We start from the raw sequence: 20,418 nt of genomic DNA on the forward strand, positions 1-20,418 counted from the left end.
GATGCCTCGTGTTGCCTTGTGTTTTACTACGTGGCAATGTCTTTCTCTGTTTCTGACGTGGTAGGAATAGCACGATGTCGTATCCTTGTTGGATAATAATTAGATCGGGCCGGTGGATCCAACCCACCCGAGGCAATGGTGGGCCGGTAGGGAGTCATTTTCTTCCACCGACCGTTTCTGCTTCATCAACAAATTGGCATTCTTGCTTACGCCAACTCCACTTAAAATAAAAATTCACTCTTTTTTTTTTCTTCTTTTCATCAAAACCCCAAAATGTAAAACAATCCCCATTTCCATTCTAATCACCAGAAAAAACAGATTTTCAAAATCGCAGTTATCATCACCGACTCAGCCATTCACTCACTCACTCACTTCCTCAGTCGCCGGCTCACTCCTAAGCAACGATGGACCGAGATTCATCCGACGAAGACGACGATCGCCAAACCTTAATCCACCAAAATGACACGAAGAACCTCCCGCACCAAATCCCCGCCAGCCCACGCCCTTCCACTAGCCCAAGATCAAGTTTCCACATCGAAGAGCTCGAATCGCAAATCCGACGGCGTTTTAAACTCACCTTCAACAAACGTTACCTCTTCGCCATTTTCCTTCCTCTCCTTATCATCCCAATCTACTTCTCCACCGACATTCGCTCCCTCTTCTCTTCCAACATCTCCTCCCTTAAATTCAATACGGTGTCCGATCGAATCGGGGAATCACAACTCCAAGCTCTTTATTTGTTAAACCAACAGCAAAACTCCCTTCTTTCTCTCTGGAATCACACTTTCGTTAACTCTAACAACAACATTACAGCCGTCCAATTTGATGACATCAAAGCCTCATTACTCACTCAGATCACATTAAACAAACACATCCAGCAAATCCTGTTATCCCCTCACAAAACCGGGAACTCCCCTCAAAACGGCACTCTTTTAGACCCCAACTTTGCTGGTTACAGTTTCGACCGATGCAGAAAAGTTGACCAGAAATTTGCTGAAAGAAAAACATTCGAATGGAAACCAAAATCGAATAAGTTCTTGTTCGCGATTTGCTTGTCGGGTCAAATGAGCAACCATTTGATTTGTTTGGAAAAGCACATGTTTTTTGCGGCGGTTTTGAATCGGGCGTTGGTAATTCCGAGTTCGAGATTCGATTACCAGTACAATCGGGTTTTGGACATTGAGCACATTAACGGTTGTATTGGGAAAAAAGCTGTTATTCCATTCGAAGAGTTTATGGAAATCAAGAAGAATCACGCTCACATTGATAAATTCATTTGCTATTTTTCGAGTCCGCAGCCGTGTTACGTGGACGAAGAGCATTTGAAGAAGTTGAAGTCGTTGGGGATTTCGATGGGGAAACTGGAAACGGCTTGGAAGAATGAGGATATTAAGAAGCCGAGTCAAAAGACGATTAAGGATGTGGAGGAGAAGTTTGGTTCGGATGACGATGTGATTGCCATTGGGGATGTATTTTATGCGGATGTGGAGAGAGATTGGGTTTTACAACCGGGTGGTCCGATTGCTCATAAGTGTAAGACTTTGATCGAGCCGAGTAAGCTCATTTTGTTGACTGCTGAACGGTTTATTCAGACGTTCTTGGGGAGTAATTTCATTGCTCTTCATTTCCGGCGACATGGATTCTTGAAGTTCTGGTATGTTTTTTGATTTCCTTGTGATTTTCTCGATTTAAAAATTTGAACTTGTTTAGGCAAGTAACAATCTTTCTAAGCAAATATCTTATGCTTAGTTTGCTTTGGTTAAATATTTGTTAGTTGGTATTGAGAAGATAAGTTTCCTCTAGGTGTGTTACTTGTTTTTGTTTCAATTTATCTGTTTTTAGTTGAGCATATCATATGCTTTAACTTGAGGTCGTAGGCTCTTAATTCAAAGTGCTGAAATTTGCTGGAGCTTGAAATAATAGTCTGTAACTCTTCTTGTCCTAGGCATGGACAATTGTTAAAATTTGGTTCAAAGTATTTTGCACTAATATGGAATTCCATATTTTAAATTCCCATAGAAGAAAAAATAGGTTGGCATTTTAATTAAAAGCACCTTATTGGCATCTTGGGTCAGTTTCTGTCTCCTTTTGTTGTGTGAGATGAGATGAGTTTTGTGTATAAATGCCACTAACATTTCTTGCTCATCTCCCAGCAATGCTAAAAAGCCAAGCTGCTTTTATCCTATTCCTCAAGCTGCGGATTGCATCACTCGAATGGTTGAAAGGGCCAATACTCCAGTTATATACCTTTCAACAGATGCAGCAGAAAGTGAAACTAGTTTGTTGCAATCGATGGTTGTGCTGAATGGGAAGACAATACCACTTGTGAAACGTCCTCCTCGTAATTCAGCCGAAAAATGGGATGCCTTGTTATATAGGCATGGGCTTGCGGAAGATCCTCAGGTGAGATTTTGAAACCATTTTCGTGTTAACAGGAAGAACATATATGGATGCTTTTGAAAATGTCCTGTCTTTTCAAAGGTTAGAATGGATACCTGGGTTAGTCCTTTCACTGTCCGTACCCTCAATCCTTATGACTTCAGGAGTTGCTAGATTTCAAGGCTGACCTCTTGGAGAAATTATAGTAGGTTGCGTTGCTCATCTGGGTTGTCAAGACGTGAGGTTTGTTTCCCCATCACACTGGGAAATGGCCTGTTTTCTTGATCACATTTCACCAAAAAGATCCAAAGTTCCCGGTATACATATTAGATGTTACAAACAATTGAGGGTGTTCTATCTGTTAGGTTTATTGCGCAAAATATGACCTGTTGAGTTTTTAACGATAACAGAGCTCCCTTCTCTTTCCTTGTTCCTCTTTCTACCCCTCTCCCATCCCTCTGAAGTTCAAGCTGCGGTTGGTTAGGAAAAGCATGAATCAGTGGATATTTGAGTTTGCCCCTTAGATCAACAGACGCTTTTGAATCTTTTTAAGTTTTTGTTTCCATTATTCTTTAGGACGGTGCCAAAGTATTTTGTATATTCATGATGAGGGTCCTCAAAGTATTGACCTTTTAGTAGCGATATCATTACAGTTTTCTCAGATCAATCTAAATTTGATCTTAATTGTTACATTGAAGGTGGAAGCTATGCTGGATAAGACCATCTGTGCTATGTCGAGTGTGTTCATTGGAGCCCCAGGTTCAACTTTCACAGGGGATATTTTGAGGCTCCGAAAAGACTGGGGAACTGCATCTTTATGTGATGAGTACTTATGCCAAGGTGAAGACCCAAACTTTACCGCAGGTGAGGAGTGAAGAACATGCAGAAATGGCAGGTTGCAAATTCGCTTTAACTTGAATTTTCTCATGCTTCTTGCTCCCGGAGATTGTCTATTGCGGAGGATGGTTGGTTTGCGGTTATTGTATTGTAGTGTATTATAAGAGCATTAAATTGATTATTAGTTTTGCATCATTCTTACACTGTGGTCGAGTATGTTTTATTTGATCCATTTTGGCGTTCATGAACTTAGCCAATAAACCTGAATTGATTTGTTGACTTTGTAAATTGCAATCAGTAGTTGGAGAAAATACTTTTTGGAAGGAAGAGCCTGTGGCCTGCATTTCTTCTTGCAAGGAAGAGACTGACTTGACTTTATCATTAGCCCATCTGTAACCCAACAGCAGACCCATTATTATTTTATGAGTGGAAAGCTCATGGAGTTAAACTAGTGAATGCATAGTGCCTTTGTTAGGAATGAATGTGATTGTGATTCTTGGGAACGTAATTACTTAGACGGTGATTGTTGAGCGAATTATATATGTGAAAAATATTGATTTAAATAATGAAAAAAGAAAAAAATAAAGAATGATTAAATAAAATAAAATATTAAAAAATAAAGATAAAATGAGAAAGAAAGAAACAATTACAATCAAATATGTGAAAGTTTCCAACTACGACAGAGATCGGCATTCCCAGCTTTGATCCCCTGAGGTAAATGTGAAGCCTGAAACGAACTGAATCCATAGTAGCCCTAGAGATATCAGTTGTAGTACAAGCTTCTTCCCACACTTGCTGTTACTCCTCTCAGTCCTGACGAGATACATAGATGTATGCATTCCAAGCCAATCTTAAGAATAAGCACAGAGAGAGATCGATTCAATGGAGAACAAGAAGCTTTGCCTGAGGTGAGCGCTAGGGACCCGAGTTATGATTAAAATAAGAAAGGTTCATTCTTTTCCTTTTTAATGAATATTGCCTTTCCTTTGATCATGAAAAGATAACACGAGAATATCATGCCTTCCAATTAAATTATAGAACGTGATTCATATTTTCAATGCCAATTGATTCATACTTTCAATATCAATTTTACCTTTTCAAGAGTTAAAAATATTCAAATTAATTACTTAATAAAAAAAATTGAAACAAATGAAAAATGGCTTGCTTGATTAATTGTGAACATAAATTACATAATTGAATCCAACGTGGATGAAGAAAAGAAATGATGTAGGCACTTTCTGCATAGTTGCATGCCATAAAGTTTTTCTTTAAGAAAAGTATTTAAAAGTGAATAAAGGAAATTGGAAAATTATAGAGATAATGCATAAATAGCTAATCCAACTTACATCTAGCTTATTGGAATCTTATCTCCTCTCAACAAAATGTTCTACTTTGAACCTTTCAAACATTAAAGATGATTGCTTTCCTCCTTTCACAATGTTATTGGTAAAAATCTAATTATAATGTATAAAAGAAACTTCTTTTAGGAAACAGGTGATCGGAATTTAAAAAACAACAAAACGTAGATACATAAATATTAAAATTTTGTGTTAAGATAATTATATAAATTATTTAATTAGAGTTGGAATATAATTTACTATTTAGTTAGATTATAGTATTTAGTTAAATTTATAATACAATATTATTAGTAAATTATAGTTAAACTATAAAATTATTAATCTCGTTTTGTGAACTATTCAAGTTGACCTTTACCGGACCACTTCAAATTTTGGAGTGTTAACAATAATTATACAGATAATTAAGTTTGACTATAAAAAATCTTTTTTTAATTGTTTACTATTACTACTTAAAAAAAGAAAAGAAAATAGTTTCGCCTTCTAACCGATGGCTTAGTCCCTACGGTTACAAGCGCGCCGCTACGTCTCCGCCTTGCTCTTCTTAGTAGTCCCACCTTCCTTGTTTACACAATCTCTCAAACTGAAAAGGTTTCTTTATTTTCTCCTTTTATAAAATGTTTCATCGAATCAGGCTTCTTGACTCGGTCTTTTAACTCTTCCTAAACAAAACCAAGATTTTTATCTGCAGTCTGTAAGCAGTTGAGTGTTTTTTTGTAGAAAGAGATCTTTTCGTTTATTGCTCTTAACTTTGGAATATACAGATCCCTTTGATTCCATTCTTGTCCATTACCCATTTGAACCAAAAGAATCAATACCCAAAACAAGACTCTCCCACCACTATAAATTCTTCTCTTTTCTTTGCGTCAATATTGAAGCATATATATACTTAATCATAATATAAAGGATATATCATCATGAGGGCAAGATTGGTGGTGTTCCCAATTAGAGGGAGAAACTGGTGCTTTAGCAGATCCATTGACCCGTCTGCAGCAGAATCCAGCGCTGCCAACACTCCTTCCACAGTCAAAGAGCTTTGGAAGAAGATGTCATCCGATTCCAAGCCCCTCAATGCCAAGGCTGAGGTTCTTGTTGATTTCGTTTCCAACAAGGTACACCCTTTCGTTTTACTCTTCTTTCTTTCCATGTTAAAAATGCCAAATGCTCCACCTTTTTATATTTGCATTTCTAGCTTACATTAACTTCAATGAGTATTTGAAAAGGTGTTTTTGTTTGGTTTCTTTATGGTTTTTAATATAGATGAATAAGGCTTGGATGGGTTTGGAAAAGGCGCCTGAGGGCAGTTTCAAAAACAAGCTACATGGGTATTACTTGAAAATCCAATATGCTTGGTGTAAGTTTTTGGATTGGTTGGCGTTAGTTTATGCTGATTTTAATTTTTATATTTTGGTTTAATGTATGTAGGTTCGGATTGCGGCTTTTAGCTAGAGTTAAGCCAACTGAGATTTTATTGAAATCTATAACCAAGGAGGTTACTAATGTTCAGATTACATACCCCTCCAGGTGTTTTTTTTATGTTCCCCTTTTGAATTGCTACGTGTTCTGTTTTGCATCTCAAACATAGTTATTTCATAACCTTGCTAGTGTTTGGCATATTCAAATGTTCTATAGGATCTATACTTACGTTTTTTTTTCTTTCTATTCAGACAATATCCTATTTTTTATCTAGCTTTGACGACCAGTTTTGTGGTGAAGGAACAGCAATATGCTGAAGTATTAAAAGGGATTTTTTAAAATTTTGTTCAAATTGGAATAGCTACCATGTTGTTGGTATAACAGCTCATAGATAGCAAATCTTTTGTCAAACAATGCGGATAGCATTTTTATAAACAATCATTTGCCCATAGTTTAGTTGGTGGTGTTTTGTAATTTTATTTATATTTTTTAGATGTTATCTAACATTTTTCTTTAAATTAATCTTCCTCAATATTTAAGAATGAACAATAGTAGGCATCCTTCTGTGATTTGTTCCTATGTTGAGATATAGATGCATATTTTGTGACCTCCATGGGAAAATTAACATGACAGACACTTAAGAATACCAGATTTCAGTCCACTATTGTCCGGAATTTTGGAGAATTGCGGGGAATTTAGATTGATGAGCTAAAACTTGTTAAATTATGTTGGTTTTGTGCATTTTGACATGATTCTAGATTGCTGGTCTGTTCCTGATACTTCTAACATTTTGCAGTTTAAATGCACGGCTTGTGCGGCGAAGATTACGGCAGATAGCCTTGAGGTAATTGTTCTACCCCTTTTTTATCTGCTTCTCTGACATTCTAGAGATTAGAAGGTAATTCCCATGCACAAACTTATTATTTTACCATGAAAGAGTAGTGGACAATGCTTGATTATTTTCTAGGTTTCTATATTTCCAGAATGAACATGATCTTTTTTTGAGTTAAATAGTGGCAAAGGTCCTTTAACTTGGTATTTCTGAGGCATCACTGCTGTGTTATTTTGAGATTGCCTGTCTGCCTGATGTCCAACGGCATACAGATTAGAGAATCTCTATACAGTTTTATGCCACAGTGGACAGTTATTGATATCTTGACATTCGCCCGCAACAATTCAATGAAAGAAAGGCTTTGGAGCTTTGTTGTTGTGTTTAATTGCCTTTACATGTTTGTATATTCTATGAGTTCCTGTAGTTAAGCAATATTAGTCTAAAAATAATGAATGTTCTCTGATTTTCAGGGGTACTGTTATACACAGGAAATATTTGTATGGTTCAGTTTCATTGCTTCCGGTGACTACTGCATTTGCTGTACGTATATGTTTTTTTCTCGTTGTTCCATCATTTACCGTGTAATCTCTTTTGCCTGTTGAATCTTTTTTTTTTTCATTTTTTTTTTGTCTCACAGTCTCACTTAATCTTCTTTCTCATACAGGTTCTACCTCTGCCTAACATCCCATTCTTTTGGGTCTTGTTTCGCACTTATTCGCATTGGCGGGCTTTCCAGGTGGATTTTAGTGTTCTTAGAGTTAGATACTTTGGGATTGTTTAAAAGAGACAGTCGTTGAGGGATTTCTTTGCATGGTTAATATTGGAAATGAATAGTTTATCATAACCTTATTGTAGAATCTGGTTCTTTATGGTAAAATTTAATTCTATGTCAACTAGATGGGTCACATCACCGATCAGCTTTAGCTGCCTGGCTGTGATAAAAGACACATTTGTTGTGTAGACATTCAACGTGAGTCATATATGCAGCCATAACTTGTTTTGCACAGGATTAGATATTCACAAATTTGCTTCTTTTGTCACGTTGTTCCTTGTTACTGCTATTCTCACCACCTATGGATATGTCTATAAAGTGCTTTGCTTGTTCTTTTGCTTTCCACTTCTCATATGTGCATGCACATGCATGGTGTTTCTTGCTTAAGGAACAGCAGAAGATCTAGTTCCATATCTAGCTGTATGAGAAAAAGGAGTTTGATGGCTGTAGTCACTATTTTTGAACCCTTCACTTTATGTAATTCATTTGTATATGGTATCAGCATCCATCACCATTGGTTGTCTATGTTGATGTTGCAGGGAAGTGTGAAGCTCCTTCAGCTAGTCTCAGATTACTCCCAAGCTCAAAACTCAATTGTTTCAAATGGGAAGAGCAATGAATCTGGGCAGAATGATTCCAACTATGGAACCAAGGATCCACAAGGTTTAGTATGGGTAAGCTAATCTGGAACTAGTGGACCTAACTGAATTATATTTCTTATTTGTATATGATGTTAGTCATGAGTATTCCATGCTAACTTCTGCTTTGCTTTAACCTTAAATTGAGTATCATAGAATTTCGTTAGGTCACCATTGAATCTTGATCAGAGTGAAGAAGATTTTTAAATCGGTCATCATCCCATTCCTCTTCAGTTTCATTCCTGTTTCATGTTCCTATGTTCTGTTCATGTGTTTTAGTATTATTATTATTATTTCGGATTTCTCAACCATTTCTAGCAAAGCATCAAGAAAAATAAAAATGAAGGTCCATTTTTTATCTTGCAAGACCTCATAATTGTCGAACATCTAATGTAATTGACCCATCAGTGGAAGTAGTGTTCCACTCGCTACCCTGTTTTTGCACTTGTGTTTGTTTTTTACTCAATTACGTGCAAACTATGTTTCATTGAGGATTTTCATTTTCTTATGATCAGTTTTTTAGTAGTATTGATATTTAGGAGTCTAGTCAATATACATTTTGGTAATAACTTGGTATAATTTTCTCTATCATTACTGAGATTTCTCAGTAGCAACCGTCACAACTTATCACAAGAATGCTGAGAATTCATTTGTTTTACTTAGGTTTTTCAAATCCCATATGACATCTAGCAAACACTATCTTATGATAGTTTGTGCTTTAACTTGTAACTATTTTCAAATCTGAATGATGTACCTGAAGAACAATTTCGCTGATGCATTGTCCTCTCCACTGCTAATATTTGTTTATATTTTCCATTCTCAATTTAATGAATAGGTGTTGGAGCCATCGAAGGAATTGGAGCACATTGTTCGCCGGGGACTTGAAACTGGTAGCCTTAGTGAAGAAGCTATTTCAGATATATGCATAACCTTTAGCTTGAACAAGACAGATGTCTTAAAGTACAGAGATTTAGTGTAATTGGCATTTCTTTTTCCAATATGGAATATAACAATATGATTCCACTCAATCTTATGAGTAAATGCACTTATTATTATGGTAAATATTCAAATGCAATATCATTGTTATTTTGAACATTTTTTTTTTTTTGTTAACGGGATTGAGATAAGAAGAATATAAATGGTATATCTAATGATGTAATTTTACTTTGCAAAATGAATAGTCTGAAACAAGTAGACCACCTACATTAATTTTTGAACTAAATTTTAAATTTCTTGCTTCTAGGAAAAATTAAACATATTATAATTTTAAATTTAAAAAGAAGTACAAATCAGAAATTCAAAATCACCATAATGGCATTTTGTATAATCTTGTTATGTTAATTGAAAAGGATGGTAAAGTCTTGATTCGAATTTTCTTCTAATCAGATAGTTTAAAACAAGTAGTAATTCATTTGAAATGAAGGAAGGACTAATTCCTGTAGCTATTGAAGTAGGATTCCAAATTTGATATGAATCATATTAATAAATAGTTAAGAGTTAACTATGAACTAATTCCATATAAAATTGGTTGGTTCTTTCAATAGAAACATTTCATGATTATGCAGTCTTTTCATAATAATAAAGAATTAAAAGTAAACAAATATTTGACTACTATAATAGAATTCAAATAATGAATTCACATTATGATTAGCAATTCAAAAATTTAATATGTAAATTATAATACTTAAAAAGACTATATATATTTTTATATTTTTTTTTTGTGAAAAGAAAAAAACTTATATATATGTCATACACAGTCAGCTTAAAAAACAATTTTAGTTATTTTTTAACTTGTGTCTAGCTCCTAAGAGTTTTCCCTCGCTTGTCTCGCAAGAAACAGCAAGAAGCCATGGCTCCTGCAGCACTGATCAATGACATGAGCAACCTAGATCGTATGTTTGAAGATGACATTGCTATCCTCAACAGCTATGTACGTTTCTTCATACTGCCTTCTGTTATATATATATTGCAGCCTGCTTGTTATATCCCATTGCTCATAAAACCCTGTGAAACACTCTATAGAATGCCCTTTCTGAATTTGTGGTGGAGTAGAACTTGATGTTTTTAAATCTTCTGTCATTTTCTTATTGATCGTCTTGGTCTATGCGTCTGCAGCTGTGATGCTTACGATTTGGCTTGTTTTATCGTTTTTTGGCACCGTTAATTGTTATTCAGATCTAATATTTTAGATATTTTGTATTTTTTCGTGGTATACAATTAGATTCTAATGTAATAAGGAATCCAATATTAGCCTCTGTCATCAAGAGTTTACCGAAAGTTTAATTTTAATAAAATTTTGCTCGTTATTATCCTATGTAATCCAAGTACTAAGTAAAAATATTATTGTAAGAATTTGTTCATACTATCTATTCCGTATATATTTTATCGACATGTTAATTAATAGCTGAACAAACCATGCTAACCCAAACCCGAATAAGCAGGCCAACTTGCAGAGATAGTGGGCTCTCCGCCCAGCCCATCAGAAAAACTTTGAAATACCGTAATAACAAAAATCTTCTTATTTGTTTCATTTTTTTGTTTTTAATCTCTTTCTACTGTCGTCAAACAAAGAGCTAGAAGAATTGTGAAGCTAAGCCTGCTTAGTACAACCAGATCGAGAAATGGCACCTGAACCAGAAGATGAGATCAAGGACGAGAAGAATCCCCGACCGCTTGACGAAGATGATATCGCTCTTCTCAAAACCTATGTAAATCTCTTTCTCTCCTTTCGCCCTTTTTTTTTTCTTTTAACGAATCTTCGATTTCTTTGTTTCTTATTTAACATTTCATTTCAATTTTGAATTTTGAATTTTGAGATATTTGATTCTTTAATTTAGTATACAATCGGTTCTGCGCATGCTCACTAGATTAGCAGCCAATTTTTAGGGTTTAGATAGAAAAAAATGTTCAAAAGGACTTGCTGAAGTTGTTGCTCAGTTTTAACTGTCTACAACTTCCTCATAGACTTCTAGTAAATATTTGTTTTCATTTTCTTTCAATCTTGTAATAATTTTTCTTAATGTTATTATTATTATTTTGGGGCTAGGGATTGGGGCCTTATTCGACGAGCATAAAGAAAGTGGAAAAGGAAATTAAGGAAATGGCAAAGAAAGTGAATGATTTATGCGGTATGTTCCCCTTTTCCCGTGCTTTTGTTGCTATTTTCCGAAGCCATTGGTTGCTTTTTTGTTTTTTTTTTCTATTTGCATGTATTCTTTAGATTTTGCAGGTGAAAAGCCTATTTGTGAACTTTTGATTTTCTAAGTTGTTCTAAATAAAGAGCAGTATAACTGTTCCTTTTGCAGAATGTATGTTACTGCCCTAACCATTATTTGATGCTTTTTTTTTTTTTTTTTTCTGAACGGCATGCTGTATGATGCAATAGGATATAAATATTTGTATTGTATGTATCTTAACCACAAAAGAAACGGGGGGAAAAACAAATCAATGCGTATGGCATGTTAGTTTACACTATCATGTAAAAAATCTGCCTAAAGGGTTGTGTCAGTCAAGCATAAACTAGCTGCATAGGGGAACATTAAAAAAAGATACCTGCTTCTCCTTAAATTCCACATTAGGGATATCTGGATTCTGGCCAATTTTGATTATGAAAAGTTGCCCTTATCGCGTGGATTTTGATCATGAATACATTTCAGCAATCTCAGGTCTTCTCTTGATTGCCAGCTGCAAACATATGTTGATACATAGTATTACGTGAGTATGTTTAGCAGCTGTGGCTATCATACAATAGTAGTGAGTTATCTTCAATAATTCTATTTTCTAGTTAGTCATCCAAATTTGAATGTACAATTTATTTACCACTATTCACTAAGTTGTTGCACAATAGGTCTATACTTAACATATTCCTGTTTTATATGCTGGTGTACATTGTACAATAGGCATCAAGGAGTCAGACACTGGGTTAGCTGCTCCCAGTCAATGGGATCTTGTCTCTGATAAGCAAATGATGCAGGAAGAGCAACCACTTCAGGTATTGGTTTTACTAAAGAGGGTTTTAAGAAATTTGTGCATTCATGTTACTTGTTTTTAGGCGTCAAGTATTGACTATATTGTTCATCCAGGTGGCAAGATGCACAAAGATAATTAATCCAAACACAGAAGATGCCAAATATGTTATCAATGTTAAGCAAATTGCTAAGGTATGTATTTTTAAATCCCTTTCTTCAATGTTTTTTTAATGGGATGATTTGACATATACTTTCTAAAGTTAAAATAGGTTCTTTGTCAGAAGAATGGACATTGAATTTTTTTTGTCTGATATGCATATGGGCTCTAACTGCAGTTTGTTGTTGGACTGGGTGACAAAGTTTCCCCTACTGATATAGAAGAAGGCATGCGTGTGGGGTAAGTTTTCAATTTGTTAAAGATTCAACTCGTGAATTCTTGTTATTGCATATGTTCATTTCCACAGTTACTCTTACACTTTGCATAAAGTCTTATATCCTGTGAATAGCTTATTTCTTCGGCTGAAGTTGTATTGTTACCTTCATTTGTTGCCTTTGTAATTTTTTAGATAAATGTATATTTGCAATTCTCGGATAAAATTTGTGGAGTATTTGTTTGTTGCCACTATTAGGGAGCATATGGAGAACTCCAGAACCATGCCGACCAAGTATAACTATTTGGTGTATTTTACAATATATTCACCTCATTTTGTAGGATGGATAAGTTTGGATATTCATTTTACAAAAAATAGCAGTAGCATTTGAATCCATGCTTTTATGATTTTTCACTTTTGCCTTTATTTTTCTTTATGGAAGCAAACCATGTTTTGACGCCCTTGTATTTTCTTGTTGTATATTTTGTATAAACTTCTTATTAGTTGACTTTCAATCTGCCTTTGAAGGGTTGATCGCAACAAATATCAGATACAGATTCCCTTGCCTCCAAAAATTGACCCAAGTGTGACCATGATGACGGTGGAGGAGAAGCCAGATGTGACATATAATGATGTTGGTGGATGTAAGGAACAGATTGAGAAGATGCGGGAAGTACGTATTGAACTTTCTTATGTTAATATGTATTGGCACACACATAGAAAACCTGAAGCCTTTCTCCTGATATTTATAGTAAGTTTGGATTAGAGACTAACATAACATGCATCGATTGATGACTTTTGTCTTTTTAGGTTGTTGAGCTACCTATGCTTCATCCTGAGAAATTTGTCAAGCTAGGGATTGATCCTCCTAAGGGTGTTCTTTGCTATGGTCCTCCTGGAACTGGTAAGACACTTCTTGCAAGAGCTGTTGCAAATAGAACCGATGCTTGCTTTATTCGTGTCATTGGAAGTGAGCTTGTTCAGAAATATGTTGGTGAAGGAGCAAGAATGGTTCGAGAACTGTTTCAGGTTATAACCTGCTAAATTTTGTTGTTTAAGTTTTCTCTTGAAGTTATTCTGTACTATCTTTTTCATTTTGCCATCACTGAACAAAGATATTATCCACCGCAGATGGCACGCTCAAAAAAAGCATGCATCGTGTTCTTTGATGAAGTTGATGCCATCGGTGGTGCACGTTTTGATGATGGTGTGGGTGGAGACAATGAGGTTCAACGTACAATGCTTGAAATCGTCAATCAGCTTGATGGCTTTGATGCTCGTGGAAACATCAAAGTCCTGATGGCAACAAACAGGTTGAAGTTGCTACCTATAATTACAACTCTCTATCTCTCTTCATACTCGTAATTCTGTTTTATGAAGCATTGCATCATCTTTTGCACCTTTAAGCCATCTCTACCAGGATCTGATCTTCACTGTAGGTTTTATTTTGATTAATTGTACAAGTATTTGAGTGTGCACACGAGATGCTTATGACATTCTTGTTCCTTTATTTTTGTGCAATTTTCAGGCCAGACACGCTAGATCCTGCATTATTACGTCCTGGACGATTGGATCGTAAAGTCGAGTTTGGTCTTCCTGATTTGGAGAGTCGGACACAGATATTTAAAATTCATACAAGGACGATGAATTGTGAGCGTGATATCAGATTTGAGCTTTTAGCCCGGCTTTGCCCCAACTCCACCGGTAGGGTCTTCTTTCTGAAGTTTTTCTGTTTTTGGACGTGCTCTGATGGTCTTGTTTCATTTTTGTTCTATTCAATAGTGATTTTGAGATTTATGGTTTTTATTCACAGGAGCTGACATAAGAAGTGTGTGCACCGAGGCTGGAATGTATGCCATTCGAGCACGAAGAAAAACAGTGACAGAAAAAGATTTCCTTGATGCCGTGAACAAAGTAATCAAGGGATATCAAAAGTTTAGTGCAACGCCTAAATACATGGTTTACAACTAAGCCAGATTCTATTTCAACTCCCAACTCTTAAAGACATGTTTTTTATTCAAATCAAACGATATTTGATCCTTTAACGTTCGATGAACTGAATTATATCTTCAGTTCTGGTCTGTTTTTTATGAATTTGTTCAAGTTGTTTTAATGGGAATTGAACATCTGCCGATACATTTTGATATTTCATGTTTTACTTTGAGGGTTTTTTTTTTTGGGTGTAATGATTCGTACTAAAAAGCTACTATAGTCCTAGAAGAGTTAAAATATGACTCTAACTAGAAATTTTAGTATTAGAAAAACCTGAAGGAAGAAACAAATATACCATTCCTAACAATATCGACTTTTTTACCTAGTTTTATTCGTCACAGTTGATAAAATGCTAATTGCTTAAATCGATAACTAGTACAGTAATTTCTTTTATTTAAGTTAGAATTTGGAGATGTTTGTTTTTCAAATTCAATATATAAAACTGGATTTATTTACGAAGTAAAATTAAATTTTTTTTAGAGATTTAAAATTAAATATTCAAAAAAAATTAAAAAATAAAACAAATTTTTTCTCTCTCCGACTCTCTAATCATTGTTCTTTTTTTTTTTTGTTTCTTTTTCTCTTATTTTTATCTCTTTCTAACTCCATTTTTTTTCTTCCATTAAAATTAAGTTTGATAAAATTATGCAAATAAGATAAATAACGATTTCAAGGTGAAAAAAAAAAAAAACTATTGGGGCTAAGTTTGAGGATGAAGGATGAACATTATAATGGTTTTGAAACTTGAGTAATAAATGTAGATTTATAATGAAATTATTTTTAGACTTGAATACTCAAACCAAAGAGTAGATTATTTTCGAACCTTGTAATTTGCTACGAACACAGGTAGTTAGCTAACCAAACTTTGTTTATTTCATCAGAAAAACAAAGAATTAGATGTGATCTTAACCACCTTCTTAATGTTTGCCTTGCCTTCAAACTTTTTCCCCTTTATTCAAAAGCCTTATTCTTTGAAGAAAAGAAACGATAAAACTTTTAATGGACCTTATAATTGTTCATCCTTCATCGTCAAACTTAATCCCATTAGTTTTTTTTTTTTTCAAATTTTTAATTATCTTATTACTCTTGAAGTTGAAAATGATGGTGTTGGAGAAAGATACAAAAGAAGTACAAGAAAAGAACAATTGTGAGGGAGTTCAAGAAAAAATAATTTTTTTAAAAAAACTTTTAATATTTAATTTCAAGTCTTTAATTATTTTTAATATTATTTTTTAAATGAGGTGACAGTATTTAGTGAGTTGACAATGTATAGAAGCTAATACTATAGTGCATCAGATATAAACCTATCAAATAAATTCTTTTCATTAACTATTTGACTAACTTCCGTTAGTTCAAGTAATAGTTGTCAATTTAATACCATGTAATCTAGCATGTGGTAGACAACATGCTCAAAAAAAAAAAAAATAACTTAATTGTTGACCGGATGTTTTAATTACTAACTTGACTTTTAAACTTTTTTACCCATTCAAATATTTTAAAATAATTGATTTAGGGTTATAAAATAAAAACAATAACTTTACTATCTAAACAATTTAATCGGTTTCTAATCTACCTTTAGGTTCTTAACAAAATTTGATTGACATTTGCAAAATTAACAGGATTACTAAATTGGCCTGTATGAATTTTATGTTGAGTTGTTTATTCAGTTTTTGAGTTTTGGGTTTGGTTGTCCAATGATTTATGTCATGACCTAAATCAGGGGGTCACAGCCAGCGTTCGAGTCTAGCAAGCAGAGCCAACGAGACTTGAATAAGCCTTAGAAAAATCAACTTCATTCAACCACAAATAGAAAGCCGAAAGGCCTTACGACCGCAATATATATATATATAACACATATATTCAAACTTGTCAACATTGCCTCTTGGCATAATTAATACAAACGTGTCCGAACATAATATTCACATAACCATATCTTGCCTAGCATAATGGGTTCATCCCGTACGACAGATTAACAAAGTAAACGGTACGCAGTGCTTACATAATATGAAACATAATAACATAAATTTTCGAAGAGGTGACCAAGTTTTTTACAACAAAATTTGAAAGCATAACAGGCACAGGCTCAAACTCAACGGAGTGGACTTGTCAAGTGGTAATGCCAACCAGATGCCAAAATGTCTACCTAGAAGACGATATCAGCTACTCAAATCCCGCAATCTATTTATCTGCACGATACAACTATTAATTAGGATGAGTCTTTTATAACTCAGTGAGTAAGAGTGAAAAAAAACAAGCAAATTATGGAAGAGTTTTTATAAATAGATGGTTACAGAAACATAAAACATAAGACATTAAGATATATTGAAACAGTACATCTCAAATCCAAGGGGTTATTTGACAGTTGTCCTAATACATTCCTATCCTATCAAATCCTAGCAGCTCTAAAATTTCAATCTAAAGCTTCAAATAGCAAGATAATCCGTTCTTACCTCAGATAATCTCACTTAGATTCATCAAACCTTCCAAAACTTCAGCACCTAAGTACAAAACCACATTTCTCTTAATGTAGAATAAAATTCAAAGAAAACAATTGGTAGATCTCTTTCAAAGGTAGGAATACTTACTCTAGCCGGTTCATTTCCCCCTTAAATCCACCCCTTTTTCCTACCTAGAAGCAGCCACGGGACGGAGCTTGGAAGGGGCTTCGGGTTGGAGAAGAGAATAAACAGGGCATTCAACCCAAAGCCCTTTATTTTTTGCAATATTACATGCATCTATCGATAGATGCATTAAAACTATCAATAGAAAGCACCCAAAATGCTCCCCAACACTCATTGCCTTGTATCTATCGTTAGATTGAGTGAATGTATTGATAGTTTTTGTCCAAACACTTAAAATTTCCAACATCTCTAGGCTTCTAACTCCATTTTTAAATCTCCTACTCATCTCCCACTTCACCAACACCTCAAATCAACCATATAACTCAAAATTTAATAGATATGCTCAACATATAAGTCCAAAGTTCCAATTAAACTTCAAACCACACAAATCATCAATCATGTTTCAAAATTTTTGACTAAGGGTCATGGTTCATATTTTCTTATACTAAGCATATGCATAATACCATAAAAAAATGCTCAAATATGCCAAAAAAATTTAGAGTCATAACCACTAAGACATTACACGTATCGTTACATAGTTTATATCAAAGTTGGGGGTATTACAATTTAGATGGGTTTGGGTGTGATACGGGTAACGGGAATCCAAATTGTATTTTTTACCATCAAAATGGAAACAAAAGAAATTAAAATTATCAATAAATTGCAAAATTACGTCCTTTTATAATTGTTTGTATCTTATCCATTTTAATTTTGATTAAGTAAGAAAATGAAAATCCAATTGATAATAGAATTTTGAAAAACTTATAAGTTATAAATTTCTTGCAAATTTGTAAGTGATTTTTTAAAATATTATATTAAAAGTGTTGGGAGGATTTAGAAATTTTCTAATACAAAAATTATTAAATAAAATTAGAAATCGTTTAATTTAAGATTTTTTTTAAAAAAAAAATAAAGTAGATTAATGATAAAAACGATAGGATAATATGAAAAAAATTTCTTATAAAAGAAAAAATTTAAGGAAGAATGAAAAACATAAAGGTCAAAATAATCAAAAGACAAAAAATGAAAGAGATTAAATGAATGTTATTTCATAAAATATCAAATCAATCAGAAGATCGGAAGAAAAAAAGGTAAATGATATGTTATTTCATAGATGGTAGTGGAAAATTTTTCAATGATAAAATTTCATGATAATTTGTAATAACATTTTTTCTGGAAAATATGGTAAAGAGATATATGTTTAAAGGGTCCTGTTGAAAGAATTCAAAAAAAATTCTTGTAAAAAGATTAATTTTTAAATACTTATAAAGATCAAAATAATACAAAGAAAATAAAAGTACAAATTATGGAATCAATGAAAAATAAAATTGTGATATATAATTAAATAATTAATTAAAATTGATTATTTGAAAGGGAGGAGAAACCTAATGAATTTTTCTTCATTATGCAATTAATATGAAATTTTCTCATTAATTTTTGTCAATTACCATTAAACAATTACCCGACTGCACAGCATGGGTACACAATTGACAATTGTTTAAATAAGTTTTTATTTTATTTTTGTCTTCAATCAAACACCAAATAAGTTTTTATAATTAATAATTAATTAATTGTCATTAGTCAAAATAGCAATTGTCATTTTATATTATATGGCAATGACGTGTAAAGTAAAAAATATCACATGTTCAAATCAACATATTATGTCACTATTTATTATAACATGTTAATATGTCATTTTAACGTCACATGACATAAAATGATAAGTCGCATTTTGACTTACGATAATTAATTAATAATTAGTTATAAGAGTTTATTTTATTTAAAAAATATATAAAAATTTGAGTAAACATAATAAAATAATAAAAACTTATTAAATTTTTCTTAATAGTTTAAGAGTTTTTTTTTTAAGTATTATGTTGATTGATAACTAGTCTAGTAATTCATTTATTCAAGTTATAATTTCAAGTTATTAAAATGTTTTGGGTTTCGAATTCAATATTTAAAATTGTTGCATCAAGTATGAAAGTTAAATAAATTGAGGATATGTTTATTTCGTTTTTTAAATAGCACATAAAGTCTGTCCTTAGGAAAAAGAAGAAAAAAAAAATCTGGCCACCTCGATGTGAAATTTGGAGTTATCACCGATTTTTTTTTGGTTAAGTGTGATTGATTACCTTATTAAATCTATCTTTTTTAACAAGATCTTAAATTTAACTTAAATTCATTAAAAAATATGCGGTTTGGTCTAACATAAGGAAATGGAGTAAAGATTATGATTACGCGTGGGAAAGAATTAGTATCTTGTGACGCTTATTTGAAGAACGTTACCAATTAACTATATGTTATCCTATTTTAGCCTTAATTTTGAATTCTTGATTTCATTTCTATTTCCCTTAATCATTAATTACTTGTTTCATCTTTTCTTTTTGTCTTTTCCTCCCGTTTTTACCTATTATTTGCATATTGAAGATGTTCCTAAGTCCTCTCGGCATTCTAATGAGACTTAAGAAAATTCTCCACATCTCGGGAGTGTTCAAGGATACATGCTTATCCTCTCGAAAAGATTCCACCATTAGATTTATTAAATATTTGATATGTGTGATTTTTTGTTTTTTTATATGTTTTATTTTCATTATTATTTTTTTGTCGACGCATGAATGAAACCTTGTGTCGGAAAGCTTCTTTAGACGAAATATACGAGGTTTTCCTCACCTACAAAATTCCTCGATAAACTTATCTTTACGAGTCTCTCGAGAAAGCCACATCATCGGGTATTATCATTCATATCCCAGTTCAATATTTTGGATACACATAATATGATAATGGAATGAATGATGTGAATTCCGATTTGATTAAACAACAAATGAAAACCTTTTATTATTTTAAAAGATTTCCTAGACACTTTCATCATTATGATAGAATTTGAAAATGTTTTCTCACCTCGAAAGTTTCTCGAAAAGGCTTATCTTTACAAGTTTTTTAAGAAAGTCCCATCATCAAGGTTGTAATTTGTTCACATAAATATTATGTAGAGTGATGCAAATTCTGGTTTTATTAAATAACAAATGGAAACCTTTTTGAAAACATTTCCTGCACTCTCCCATCATTTTGGTGGAATTTGAGAATGCCTTTTCATATAGAAAGTTCTTCTTGAAAACTTATCTTTACAAGTTTCTCAAAAAAGTCCCATTGTGAGGGCTTTCAATCTATTTGCAAAAGATATGTTGTCAATTGATGCAAATTCTTCACTTATTTAAGAATCAAATGAAAATGTTT

The 20,418-nt window shown here is 33.2% G+C and overlaps 3 protein-coding genes across 3 annotated transcripts; all 3 read left to right on the forward strand.

Annotated features, from left to right (window-relative positions):
- LOC18596324 lies at positions 237 to 3,600 on the forward strand. Its single transcript, XM_007024728.2, has 3 exons — positions 237 to 1,654; positions 2,154 to 2,403; positions 3,078 to 3,600. Exons 1-3 carry the CDS (start codon positions 405 to 407, stop codon positions 3,252 to 3,254), a joined length of 1,677 nt encoding a protein of 558 aa, XP_007024790.2. The 5' UTR covers positions 237 to 404; the 3' UTR covers positions 3,255 to 3,600.
- Positions 5,049 to 9,270, forward strand: LOC18596325 (uncharacterized protein C23H3.12c). The gene is made up of 8 exons (XM_018123055.1): positions 5,049 to 5,683; positions 5,832 to 5,896; positions 5,997 to 6,095; positions 6,784 to 6,831; positions 7,290 to 7,359; positions 7,484 to 7,555; positions 8,131 to 8,265; positions 9,065 to 9,270. Exons 1-8 carry the CDS (start codon positions 5,489 to 5,491, stop codon positions 9,206 to 9,208), a joined length of 828 nt encoding a protein of 275 aa, XP_017978544.1. The 5' UTR covers positions 5,049 to 5,488; the 3' UTR covers positions 9,209 to 9,270.
- On the forward strand, positions 10,747 to 14,739 carry LOC18596326 (26S protease regulatory subunit 7A). The gene is made up of 10 exons (XM_007024731.2): positions 10,747 to 10,937; positions 11,276 to 11,357; positions 12,129 to 12,220; positions 12,312 to 12,389; positions 12,533 to 12,594; positions 13,097 to 13,241; positions 13,379 to 13,597; positions 13,700 to 13,881; positions 14,097 to 14,272; positions 14,382 to 14,739. The coding sequence occupies exons 1-10, from the start codon at positions 10,851 to 10,853 to the stop codon at positions 14,537 to 14,539; spliced, it is 1,281 nt and encodes a 426-aa protein (XP_007024793.1). The 5' UTR covers positions 10,747 to 10,850; the 3' UTR covers positions 14,540 to 14,739.

This window comes from Theobroma cacao, chromosome 6 (genome assembly GCF_000208745.1).
Source record: "Theobroma cacao cultivar B97-61/B2 chromosome 6, Criollo_cocoa_genome_V2, whole genome shotgun sequence".
Classification (NCBI taxonomy): domain Eukaryota; kingdom Viridiplantae; phylum Streptophyta; class Magnoliopsida; order Malvales; family Malvaceae; genus Theobroma; species Theobroma cacao.

Excerpts from the sequence above, each read along its gene's own strand:
- LOC18596324 (XM_007024728.2), top strand. The coding sequence starts at position 405 with ATGGACCGAGATTCATCCGACGAAGACGACGATCGCCAAACCTTAATC. Across the intron at positions 1,655-2,153 it reads CATGGATTCTTGAAGTTCTG|CAATGCTAAAAAGCCAAGCT; the intron begins GTATGTTTTTTG and ends CTCATCTCCCAG. Across the intron at positions 2,404-3,077 it reads GGCTTGCGGAAGATCCTCAG|GTGGAAGCTATGCTGGATAA; the intron begins GTGAGATTTTGA and ends GTTACATTGAAG.
- LOC18596325 (XM_018123055.1), top strand. The coding sequence starts at position 5,489 with ATGAGGGCAAGATTGGTGGTGTTCCCAATTAGAGGGAGAAACTGGTGC. Across the intron at positions 5,684-5,831 it reads TTGATTTCGTTTCCAACAAG|ATGAATAAGGCTTGGATGGG; the intron begins GTACACCCTTTC and ends TTTTTAATATAG. Across the intron at positions 8,266-9,064 it reads ATCCACAAGGTTTAGTATGG|GTGTTGGAGCCATCGAAGGA; the intron begins GTAAGCTAATCT and ends TTTAATGAATAG.
- LOC18596326 (XM_007024731.2), top strand. The coding sequence starts at position 10,851 with ATGGCACCTGAACCAGAAGATGAGATCAAGGACGAGAAGAATCCCCGA. Across the intron at positions 10,938-11,275 it reads TCGCTCTTCTCAAAACCTAT|GGATTGGGGCCTTATTCGAC; the intron begins GTAAATCTCTTT and ends TTTTGGGGCTAG. Across the intron at positions 12,595-13,096 it reads GAAGAAGGCATGCGTGTGGG|GGTTGATCGCAACAAATATC; the intron begins GTAAGTTTTCAA and ends CTGCCTTTGAAG.